The sequence below is a fragment of the Neofelis nebulosa genome, chromosome 13 (genome assembly GCF_028018385.1).
Source record: "Neofelis nebulosa isolate mNeoNeb1 chromosome 13, mNeoNeb1.pri, whole genome shotgun sequence".
Classification (NCBI taxonomy): domain Eukaryota; kingdom Metazoa; phylum Chordata; class Mammalia; order Carnivora; family Felidae; genus Neofelis; species Neofelis nebulosa.
In genome coordinates, this window is record NC_080794.1 from 82253721 (window position 1) to 82265788 (window position 12068).

At 49.3% G+C, this 12068-nt stretch overlaps 1 protein-coding gene across 10 annotated transcripts in view; it reads right to left on the reverse strand.

Moving 5' to 3' along the window:
* Positions 1 to 12068, reverse strand: part of FGFR2 (fibroblast growth factor receptor 2) — a 105958-nt gene that overhangs the window by 36953 nt on the left and 56937 nt on the right. For 5 of the 10 annotated variants that reach the window (XM_058697967.1, XM_058697966.1, XM_058697964.1 and 2 more), the window contains 2 exons: positions 3050 to 3240; positions 414 to 558 (listed from right to left, as the gene is read on the reverse strand). In XM_058697967.1, the coding sequence (XP_058553950.1) occupies positions 414 to 558; positions 3050 to 3240 (336 nt within the window). Of the gene's footprint in view, positions 1 to 413; positions 559 to 1796; positions 1945 to 3049; positions 3241 to 12068 lie in introns of all 10 variants that reach the window. The other 5 variants (XM_058697965.1, XM_058697963.1, XM_058697960.1 and 2 more) reach the window with 1 other exon arrangement.

Genomic DNA, 12068 nt, shown 5'->3' on the forward strand with positions numbered 1-12068 from the left:
AGAGAGAGTGGAGCAAAGTAATAAAAGTACACATGGGATTTCAGCGAAATGGAATCTGAGATGAGAAAAAACTATTTTGTACGTTACGAAGTAATGTCAACGTCTTCCTTAAGAGAAACAGGGACGGGTGAGAATTTGTACGTTGACTCCGTGACTCACGATAAATGTTAAGATCCCTTTGGGTTTTTTAAGGATGAAATTTTACCTGATCATTCACGTGAGGGTGGGATCTCATTGTGAGTGAAATTTCCAAAGGCAACTGTCTTATCCCTGGGGGGTCATTTTAGACATTTTTAAAAAAATCTCTATGCCGGGATAAAAGGGGCCATTTTCCGCGAACAGAAGCGGTGTTAATTTTGTAGCAATCAACCAAGAAAAGGGCAACAACCGTGGAGAGAAAGAGCAGAATGTACCTGGCAGGACTGTCAACCATGCTGAGTGAAAGGATATCCCAATAGAATTACCCGCCAAGCACGTATACTCCCCAGCATCCTCAAAAGTTACATTCCGAATATAGAGAACCTCAATCTCTTTGTCCGTGGTATTAACACCGGCGGCCTAGAAAACAAGGGAAGCAAGAGAAAAGGCTAGACGACCCAGGAATGATTGTGGAGGGGGCCGTGGAACCATGAGGCATCACACCGGGGGCTCCGGCAGGTGCTGGCCACCAGAAGATTCCGACTGCAGCCCGTCCACAGAGCCCACAACCGAGAGACACGGAACGACACTGAGCAGCTCACCTCCACAGGCCCCGTCACCACACCGGCTTCACCACCTAGACATGCATGCAATCAAACGCATGGAAAAATCAACCCACAGAGATCCATTCTCTTAGCCTTTGTTTTGCTTTGGATTTAGGGATGGTTTTCCAGAAGTATGGCGCCCAAAAGTCCAAGCTGGGTTCTGGTCCTGTTGGCTGCAGACTCCCACCTTGACAAAGGGATGGTTCTGTCTCAGTGACCGTGTTATAAAACAAAACACTGGACTCGAGCCCAGGTGGACACCTGGCCTACCCTTCCGGCCCGGTGGGAACCAACCAGGGTGGAACTGCGTGTCAGCTACCAGACTCCAATTTTCACTCCTGCGTAACCATTTTGACTTATGTTGCATGGAAAGCAACAGAAGGAGGATCTTGGTAGCAGAGAAACGGGGTGGTTTTTTTTTTTTCATTAATATCAACATTCAAGTGTGGGTCGTGACAAACTAAGGCAGGCAACCTGTTGTTGCCTTTGACAGGGTCCAGCAGGGCACTGATTAAAATGGACTATGCTTGACGATGGGACGGCGAGATCAAGCACAGTATCTCACGAGCACCAGTCACGCCACCAAGAAGTAACATTCTGCTGGAAAAATCACACGGTGCCGATATTTCTCCACAAATCTGCGGCAGGAGGAGGTTCGAATTCGGCTGATATGCAAACGTCACAAATTCAACCAGGCATGCCGGTGTGTATTTAAAATGCAGAAGATGTACAACGATGGGGAATGTGCAGCCCGAACAAGGTTAACCAGAAGGAACGACTTAAAAACTGGGTGGGGGGGTGGGGGGTGGAAGGCAATCTTTGGAAGAAATTAGAGCAACATTTTGAACATCGTGGGCATTTTTCCATGGCTACTGGCATCATACCAGCTGCATCACCAGAGAAAGATTATTATGAATATACCAAGGCCACAGAGTATCCTATAAGCTGCCTGCAGTCTCTCAAAGCACCAAGTCTTTTCAGCTTCTATATCCAGCCTTCTTTAAAAAACAAAACAAAAAAAACAAAAAACAAAAAAACACAGAACGTTGTTACCTTGCTGTTTGGGCAGGACAGTGAGCCAGGCAGACTGGTTGGCCTGCCCTATATAATTGGAGACCTTACATATATACTCCCCAGCATCCGCCTCCGTCACATTGAACAGAGCAAGCACTTCTGCATTGGAACTATTTATCCCCGAGTGCTGGAACAGACACAGGAGAACAATATAACGGCCAACCAGGAGGAACTTTGTACCGTCTAGGGTCCCACCACCAATGCACCACAAGAAAACAGCCTCCGTTAGGTCTAAACAGCTGCCTCAACGGGTTGTGGGTTCAGAAAGGTCAAAGTAAGCCAACGGGTGGACAAATGGAAGTGACCCCGTGGAGAGGGATGGAAGGGTGTGATGGATACCCAGCAGAATGGACCGGTAGTTCCGGGTTGGTCGTTTTCTAGTTCTTTTGAGCACGGGTATTCTCACTGGTTGGGAGGTCTTAGTGGAGCTACCTATGGTTCTACTGGAAGACTGTTCTTTTTAAGGACGTTCTCTTATGGGCACCCAAATGCGGGAGACACGGTAGGCAGTGGCTGAGAAGAGGGTGTACAGACTTAGCTGCCGCTGGCTATCACCATCCTGCAGAGTAAGACAGATCTAAAAAATAAAGAGGCTGATGCCATTAACACGGGGACTTGCAAGGAACCAAATTAACAAACACAAGGAGAAAGTTTCCTTGTTCAGCAGCTCACTAATGCAAAAACACTTTCTGAAGGTTAGTGTCTAAACCACATTTGGATGGATTTCAAAGGGGAAGGAATTTTCTTTTGAAAGCAAAATGTAAATGGTTTCTAAAAGATGGCTACTACCACCGGACCCTAACGTCGTGTTAAGAGGGAACGACATCGGTGTTAACGATGCACACTGGTACAATGCCTAGAGGTTACAAAGCTCGTTCCGTGCACGCCATGGCGTGGACCCTGCACAACCACCCTGTCGGGGACCTAGCAGCACAATCCCCGCTTTTATGGATGTGCGGCCGAGCCTAAACGTCTCGTCTGAGATCTCAGGGCTGATAAATAGATGAATTATTCTGACTCCAACTAGAATAGCCCTGCCAGCACCCCGTGGGGTCCCTTCTGCAATTTTACTAGCAAGTCTAATAATCTGCTCATTCCCGAAACACACTCTCTCCTGACCGGTCCAATAAGAGCATCGTTTTCTCACACCAACAGGAAATCAAAGAACCTGTCCCCGAGTCCACGACGGAGACCCCCGGAGTGGAGTCCCTTCAGATTCAGAAAGTCCTCACCTTCAGAACCTTGAGGTAGGGTAGCCCATCGGGTCCGTATTTGCTGCCGTTCTTTTCCACGTGTTTGATCCACTGAATGTGGGGCTGGGCATCGCTGTAAACTTTGCAGACAAACTCCACGTCGCCTCCGACCACGGTGGAGGCATTGGCAGGCAGTCCAGCCTGGAGGATGGGCCGGTGTGGTGATCGCTCTGAGGGAGAGAGGGAGGGAAGGGGGAGCGGGGACGGGGCAGGGGGAGGTGGGGGAAGACGGATAAATGAGTTGTGTTGTCCAGAAGGCTGTTCGTGAACGCAAGCCAAAAAGGCCTCAAGTCTGCTGGCTGACTCCTTTGAAATAACACCGCGGCCCAATGCATAACAAAAACGACTTCAAAGGAGCCTGCTGGAGCACGACCCTTGTAAAAAGAATACTTATTTAGAAAACAGAGAGAAGAACTGCTTGTATCTCAAGTTATTGGTTGTCCGTGGCCACCTACCCAACAAGGGAGAAGGTTCTGACAATCGAAAGACAACGGCAGGGGAACGGGGGCCCCTTCGTGGGTCCCACTTGGGATCGTATCGGAGACTCACGTTGACCATAAGCTTCACGTCGCAGGCAAGGGACAAGACAGAGGCGCCCTGAACACCCAAATGGCTCCCAGACACGGTAGCTCCTGAAACGTCTCTAAGATGCTCTGAGAAGACTTCATTTCTTGTTTTGCAAAGAAAAACTGAACGCTCAAGCTCCAAGTCATGAACTCCTGAATGAACAACCGATTCATCTCTTTTCAACGGATTTACTCCATTTTACTCTTTATTCACCCATACGTGGGGGAGGGGCAGAGAGAGAGAGAGAGAGAAAGAGACAGAATCCGAAGCGGGCTCCAGGCTCTGAGCTGTCAGCACAGAGCCCAACGCGGGGCTCGAAACTCACGGACGGAACGCGAGATCACGACGTGAGCCGAAGTCGGACGCGTAACCGACTGAGCCGCTGAGACACCTCACAAGTAGACATCCTTTATTCAGACGCGGCACCCAAAGAAACAGACAGACATCAGTTCCCCAATCCTTGTGATGTGCTAGGCCACGTTCGAGACAGCCCCATCGAGGGTATGCTTGCCACCCTCACGTGCCTTGCCTCTCTCTCTAGGAAAAGAGTTCTCAACAAAAGACATCCCTCGTCTTACACCTGGCAAAGTTCCTCTCCGGCTTAGAGGTGGTCTGTGCAGAAGTCCCGCAGAGGCAACCGTGTCAAGGTTCATGAGACTTCGTACACAAGAGTCCCCAAGAATCTGGTAATAACAGACCAGCCTGCTGTGTGATCCTGTCCACAAAGGCCCTAGGATCACAAAGCGGCTGGAATCCTCCTACGTGGCAGTTTGGGCAAGAGCCACACGTATCAACATTCCCCCCCATCCGTCGACCCACAAACGTATTACCCCGTCCCCGTGTACATGCACGTGTGAGTCAGCCTCCTTATCTCTGTCCACACCGCAGATACCACCGCGTTGAACCCCAGCTTAAAAAATGGCCAAGGGAAATAAGGAGATCCCAGCCGACCCGCCACACCAAGGATGCCTCCACCCTGCACCTGGGTATCCCTGTGCACTGGGCTGGAAATAGCAAGTTAGAATGATAGATAATCTAAGTGCTTCTATATTTGGGCCTTTCAGATGAAAATATCATTTAGTGGAATTTGTTGGACACGAGCCAGACCATGTGCAAATTGATTTTACTGCACAAGCCTGTTGGTCTTTAAAAACGTAAGAAAAAAAAAAAGAATAGAGAAAGAAAAAATGCTAGTGGGTTACTCTTAGCACATTTCATTCCAGAGTCTCCCATCACTTCACAGACACCTACGTTTTCACATTAAAAAGATAAGGATTGCAGAGCCTCCAAAGAAGTCATTCATTTGCCTGACATTACCCTGTAGGCTACGCAAAGAACCCAGAAGTCCTAGTTTTGTGGGCAGAAAATCTCAAAGCTGGGATCCCTTCAATCACCAGAAACCCTCCCTCTTCGGCTGATATATCATCCCAGGAATGGGCCACAGCAAGCCTCCCGGTCAGGTCTGGCGGCCAGCTGGATGCCACGGGGACCCGGCTTGCAGCTGGCAGGGACAGGTCTGGTTTAAATCCCGGCTAGCCCCATCCACGTGAGAAGAACAGAGTGAAGTCCACACATGCACTGTCCTGGCCAGGCCTCCTCCCAAGAGACGAAGCGGGAGGGGATCTGTCCTCCGGGCCGGATGCTGCCAGCCCAGCTCACGAAATACGCTCCTTTTCTACATACCGAATGTTGAGGAGGTTTCCTCGTTCCCAGAGAGAAGTGACTTTTAGGTATCAATTCATGCTCTGGCTCGGCGTTCCAGTTTTGTGTACATGTGCTTGTGTGTTTTCAAGATAAATATTTACAGTGGACCGAAATATTTATTCTCGGAAACAAAGGTACTGTAAAATCTTAAATGTCATGAGCCAGATCAGCTGAATTTCAAACCAAGTTCTCCGTCTTAAACATACTTGTTTCTAATAAATCGTTTCACAAGCAAACATTGTGCACGTAATACCAAATAATGATGTCCTGTGAACAATGGTTGCTTTCAGACCGCCCGGCATCTCTGGCCCGCGCCAGCCTTCAGCAGGGAATGTAGTCACTGGGGCAACACTGGCAGGGCCCACTACAGACCTGCAGCCTTGTTTTACTTGCGGTCGACGTGCCGCTGCGTTCCAGTTATTAAGTTATTCCATTGCTATCTTGACTATTTTCACCAAAAAAAAAAAAAAAAAGCCTCTGCAATGGCTTAATGTTATTGCATTTGCAAATTACAACACTCCAAAGTTGCCGGCTTGCAGTCTCGAATTTATCCTCTCGAATTTTCTCACCTTATACAAAATAACCCCTTAACCACTCCACCCCCCACCCCCCACCCCACCCCGCCGGCTCCCTCCGCCCCTTTCTCACTTTGGGTACAAAAACCGGCAAGCGGGATCGCTCTGTAATCGAAACCTTACACCGTCTTCCAAAACTTATTACAGCTGCCTTCGGTATAAAATGAAACCTTAGAGAATGTTATTTAAAATGTTTTTAAAAAGTCAGTAGGCCTCATGTTTCGTTTCTCCACATCAGGCTTTGATTTCCTTTGCAACCTTATTCTCTGCCCTTAAACAAGTCAGAGAGCAGGCCCCAAACATCTTGGAAAAGGTCCCGGGATGCCAGCATCTGCAAAGCATGGTAAGCCTCATCTCGGATCCTGCAGCCATCACTCTTCCCTGGTGTCTGTCAGACCCGTCCGAGCGGTGGTCGGCAGCAGGGGGGAGGACAGAAATCAGAACAGGAGTTCTCACCCTGGGGTGAGAGCGGGACACAGGCAGTGGCTCTGGCAGAGGTGAGACCTCCGTGGCCAGGCCCCAGTGGGCACCTGGGAAATACCACAGGAACAGGACAGTGATGGTGGCTTAAGGACCCTCCACAGCCAGTGCTCTCTCCCCCAACCTCACCAGGCCCTGGGCAGAGCAAACTCCTCAGGTTCCCAGCGCTTTGCACAACAAGCCAATGTAAAAAAAAAAAATAATAAATAAGTCAATGAATTATCTCTGGATTAGAGAATAAAACTCAGAGCTGGCCCATCTGTTTGATTATATTTTTTAATGTTTACTTATTTTTGAGAAATACAGACAGTGCACGAGCAGGGGAGGGGAAAAGAGAGAGGGAGACACAGAATCCGAAGCGGGCTCCAGGCTCCGAGCTGTCAGCACAGAGCCCGACACGGGGCTCGAACCCACGAACCGTGAGATCACGACCTGAGCCGAAGTCGGACGCTCAACCCCCTGAGCCACCCAGGCGCCCCTGGCCCATCTCTTGTTCTTCTACATGATAACAAAAATCACAGCTTCTCCACCAGGAAGGATTTACAGTTTTGGGCAAGGTTCTCTTACAGCATGTTTAACTCTCTGATCTTATATAAAACAGATTCTTTTTTTTTCTCTCTTTGCAGGGGCAGTGAAATAAATATATCGAAAACAGAGAAGCTGATGAGCAGCTCACCCCTGTGCCCTTATGGAGGTTTTTTAAAAAATATCCATTCTGAGTTGAGCAGGTTGCAGAAAGACAGTGCCCGGACCTGGAACGGGGTTGAGAACCTTCCAAAGAGCAACTCTAAGGCCCCTGCGTGAATTCCGACTTGAGACAGGATGGAAAGCACCCCACAGGGTGCCGAGAAGGCAGCTGGCTGCACTATTGGAACGAGGTCCCATCAAATCAGTGCGTAGTAAACACAAGCTGATGCGCTTTAAAAAACACATTCTCTCCCCCGCGTTTTCGCTCACCACCCCCCCCCCCCCCCATGTCAAGAGCTCCGAGTGAGTCCACTTTCCCAAAGCAGAAGGTCCAGAGGCTAGGAGTCTCCACTTCGAGACTGACCTTCTCAAGTCCTGCTCCAAAGCTCGGAGCCACAACCAGAAAGAGCAGGCGGAAAAACAGCCTGCTTCGCTCCACGAGGTAATTACGGCGAAAGAGAGAAAAATACCTGAGTGACAAAGAATAAATCTTTGTTAATTGACCACTGAAACTTTATAACATGCCAGTCCCTCCTCTGGACATAATAATATGTTGGCTCGTAAGAGATCTACAACTTTTGCTCTGACATAGCAAAGGCCATAAAAAACGTCCAGCGAGCATGTCTACAGGCTCAGTAAATACGCATCCCGGGGATCAGAAGGAGACCAGGTTCTTAAATTACACCTATAAATTAATCAAGCCCAGAGCTGCTGGTTTCCCAGCACACATTGGTCTCCTGAGCATTTCTCCCCAAAAGTGCAGCCGCGCTTGCCACAAAGAACCGTTTCGAAGCTGCTCTCTCGGCAGCAAAATGCCAAGAGGCTCAAATCACACGGAGTGCCCCGTATTGAGCTGGAAATAGCACGTCTCCTGCTCTGGGGCACCCACTCACTCGCAGAGTGTGGAGAACCTTGCCTGCTCCGTCTTAAAATTGAAATCAAAACGTAGCTACCCTTCGTCTAAAATGGCAGTTTCTTAGCCACTCCAAGGGGTCTGGATGGGGAAAGAACGTTCTACAACTTGGAGGACAAGTGAAAACACCAGAGAATGCTTTTCCTAAAGCCCAGCCTCGCTTATTCTCTGAAGGGTAGGCAGTGGTCGCTTTTGTTGCATAAAAGCACACTAAACCAGTTGGCATGAGGTGATCAAAGCCCTCTGAAGTCTGAGGCGCCCATTAGCCTGCTAAAGACCTCGTGCTAATTACAATTAGCAGAAGGAGCGCGTTGCCTTGTCAAGACTCTACCTGATGTACTCATCCCAGACGGGACAGATCTAGTAGGGTTCCGAGTTTTGTGTCCCCGAACTTTTCTCCAGCCTCTCAAAATCAGCACAGAGGGAGGTCAGGACTAAAACCGATCAGGAGGAAAAGGCCAGGTTTGGAGGGAAGGCAACAGGAAGGAAGGAGCACACTTTTAGAAACAGTCCAAGTACCTGTAGCTATTCCGTCACCTTCCAGAACACAGGAGTGGCCTGGGAGACGGAGCACCCAGAATAACTTTTTAAAAAAGAAAAAAAAAAAAAAAAAGTGCACGTTTGTAGGAGGTCACCAGTTTGTCGCTCTTTCTCTGTCCTCAGCTTAGCTTAGCCTCATTTGCCTCTTGCCTGATTCTGGAAGTCTCGCAGAACTGGGCTGGGTGGGGATCTGGCTTCCTCCAAAACATACGCATTTCTCCTACAGAGACACCAAAGTCTGCAGACCAAGCTCGTCCGGGGAAAGCCCGAGTGTCTCCCCTCCAGCGCCGAAGTCCCTCGGTGACTTCTGGGGGCCGCACCACGTGAAATGCTAGAAGCAAAACACCACTAATTCCTTTGTGCTTGCTCGATGAGGTGGACAGCGGAGTGAAGTTCTGGCCGAGGCTGGGCGGCCTGGGAAGACCAAAGCAGGTGGAGGCAAAGCGCCTTCCCTAATTAATGTCACAGACGGTATTATGTGGCTGGGGGCTGAGTGGCTTCTACCAGCTGGGTGTCAATTTAGGTCTTCTTGGGCAAATTACAGGAGGAGGGCTGTGTGTCATTTACACCCCAAATGTTACCCTGAGCTCTGTGCCTTCCAGAGTGAAACCGGAACGGTAGACGCTCAGGTGACCATAAAGTTATGTCAAAGTTAGATTCAAAAGCGGCCTTCCTGGGCGACTCAAGTCGGTTAAGCGTCCGACTCTCGATTTCGACTCAGGTCCTTACCTCGCGGTTCGTGAGTTTGAGTCCCGCATCAGGCTCTGCACCGCCTGCTAGGGATTCTCTCTCTCTCCCTCTCTCTCTGCCCCTCCCCTGCTCTCTCTCCCTCAAAATAAATAAACTAAAAAAAATTCAAAAATGCCTTTTCTTTAGTTAAAAGGAGACGTGGCTCTGGGATGATGAAGAATTCTGGGGATTAGACGGTGGTGAAGATTGTGTAACCACGTGACTGTATTTAATGCCACTCGACTGTACCTTCAAAAGTGGCTAAAATGGTCCATTTCGTTGTTATGCATGCCTTGCCACAATTTTTTTTTAAAAAAGAGAGAAGCGGCAAAGGTGACGTGATCACAGAGTGAACAAGATCGGTTTCTAGGGTCGCGGAAAACCTATCTTCTCAATTAGTTAAGTGTATTTATCTTGTCCCGTTTACTGACAGCTTTTCTCTGCCCTGACACAAAGGACTCCGCACAAGGTCCCTCCCCATCTCGCGCTTGGTTTTCACGCTGATGCAAAACTCAGACGTCAGTCTCCCCAGGCTCGCTCCAGTGGCGCTGGGGTAAACACAGCTGAGCGCGGTCACGCTGGGAGCCACATCACAGAGCCTCAGCACCACGCCACGAGCCATGGGGGGCAGGGGGCTGCGACATCTTTCAGGAATGCCAAGATTATCAGCCGGAGTCTGCATAGCTGGGTTTCCTCCCTGGGAAGAGTATGACGGAGATGTTTTTTCAAAGTCCCGGAATTAAACCTACCTTTTGCTGAACTCCCAAAATCAGAGTATCTTCTCTCAAACGGTTTGCAAAGAAGCTAAAAATCAAATCACCGGGGAGTCCCCCAAATACAGCAGCGCTCACAGTGAAGCTTTTTATGTTGAAGATACTTTTGTCGACACCAAAGAGGGCCCGGTTAGTCTACCTCTGGAAATCTGTCCCAGAAAAATGGTCACCCGGGTGGCCAACAAATGGATGTGTGCAAAGCTTGTCACGGTGGCCTCTTCTGTAACGGGAACACAGCCTAAGTCTCCACCCAGGGGGGAAATGATTAAGTAAATTACACTCTATCCAAGACAGAAGAGCATACGGGTCACTAACGATAATGAAATAATCGATATGTACAGACACGAGAAGATGTCTACAAAACTAACGTTCGCAGGCTTCATCAACTTTCCTCATTCAAAAGGCCTTAATTCTAGAAGAAGTCAAGAAAACTCTACCACGCTTACGTCTTACATGTTTTATTTTGCTCCTGGGGTGGTTCAAACAGAAGTAAAAGCTTTCAGCCCATCTGAGCAAACAAGAAATGCCTCCCTTTGGTACAAAGTACACGAAATGAAGAAACCTCATTGGTCTTCTCAGAGGCAAACTCAGACACCGAAAATAGAAGGGATTCTGGATACTCCTTGCCGGAAGCATCACCAAAAGAGACGCTTCCAAATGGTCACCGAGCTCATGGAAGGCTCCACTTCTCACTTTCTGAGCCAGATGAGATGCCCCAAGGCAGCCTGCAACCCTCCCTACCAAACGTTCGGGGACAGTGTCATACATCCTGTTGGCCAGAAGGTATAATGTAAAGGACTAAATCCTTGACTTTTCTGCCCCGGTCCAGAGTGTAGACTGAACCCAATAAAATGAGGAAGGCCTTCCTTTTTCAAAGAAAGCACAACTGCCCAATGAACCTTCCAGAATAACATCCGATGCCCGTCTAGCGAAATACCACTTTTTCTTTTTGAGGGGAAATATGTCCGGGGCACAATGTGGCTCATTGATTTGCATACTTCTTTGGGACAGAAGTATGGGTGAGAGAACCCTAGAAGGAGGAGGCTCTGCGAGAAAGAAAGAAAAAGTGTTTCTATCAAGATCCAGGCATCTCCATGGATACCAACCATCTCACTGTGGCACTCTGGGGTCTTCTGTGCTGTGACAGTCAACTGACTGTCACCCCGAAGGCCAGCCACAGGCTGCTTTCCCAGACAGGATTAACCAATCTAGAGGGCTCTGCTCAAACCAGTGAGGTTCTCGCCTCCTCAACCTCTCTCTTCTCAGAAGGAGAAGCAGGAAATCTTCCCCCTCACAACACCAATACCCCCCCCCCCCCCACCCAGCCATCTCTTCCCCACCTCCCACCTGCGTTTGAGGTCACTAATGGTGGAAAGATGCGACAGGAGCTCTGGAAGCCGCCTGTCCCAATGGAGCCTGCCCTCTAGGTTGGGAGCCCCTTCTTCTTACGACACGGGGTCATTTCTGCCCTGCCCGCCCCTGACTGTGAAAACACACCAAACACAAACTCAGCACACACAGCAGTGGGCTCTCCTCAAGGAGGAGGAGTCCAGAGAGGCACTCTGGTGGAGGCAGCATTTAAAACAGGAAGGAATCTGATGGCATTGCCAGATTTACATTTTAATGAGAGTTGACTGTAATACTTCCCAACGGGGGTCTCCCGGTTTAAAAAGGTGACTGGAAATGGAGGCCGTACGGAGTTTGGAGAGAAACCCTGAAGAGGTCTTGCTTCAGAACTTGCTGCGTTGGGGCGCCTGGGTGGCTCCGTCGGTCAAGCGTCCAACTCTCGATTTCGGCTCAGGTCACGATCTGGCGGTTCGGGAGATCGCGCCCTGCGTCCGGATCTGCGCCGACAGCACGGAGCCTGCTTGGGATTCTCTCTCTCCGCCCCTCCCTCTCTTTCTCTTTCAAAATAAATTTTCAAAATTAAAATTAAAAAAGAAAAGAACCTGCCGTGTCAAGAACCACAAACTCCAGGGGCGCCTGGGTGGCGCAGTCGGTTAAACGTCCGACTTCAGCCAGGTCACGAT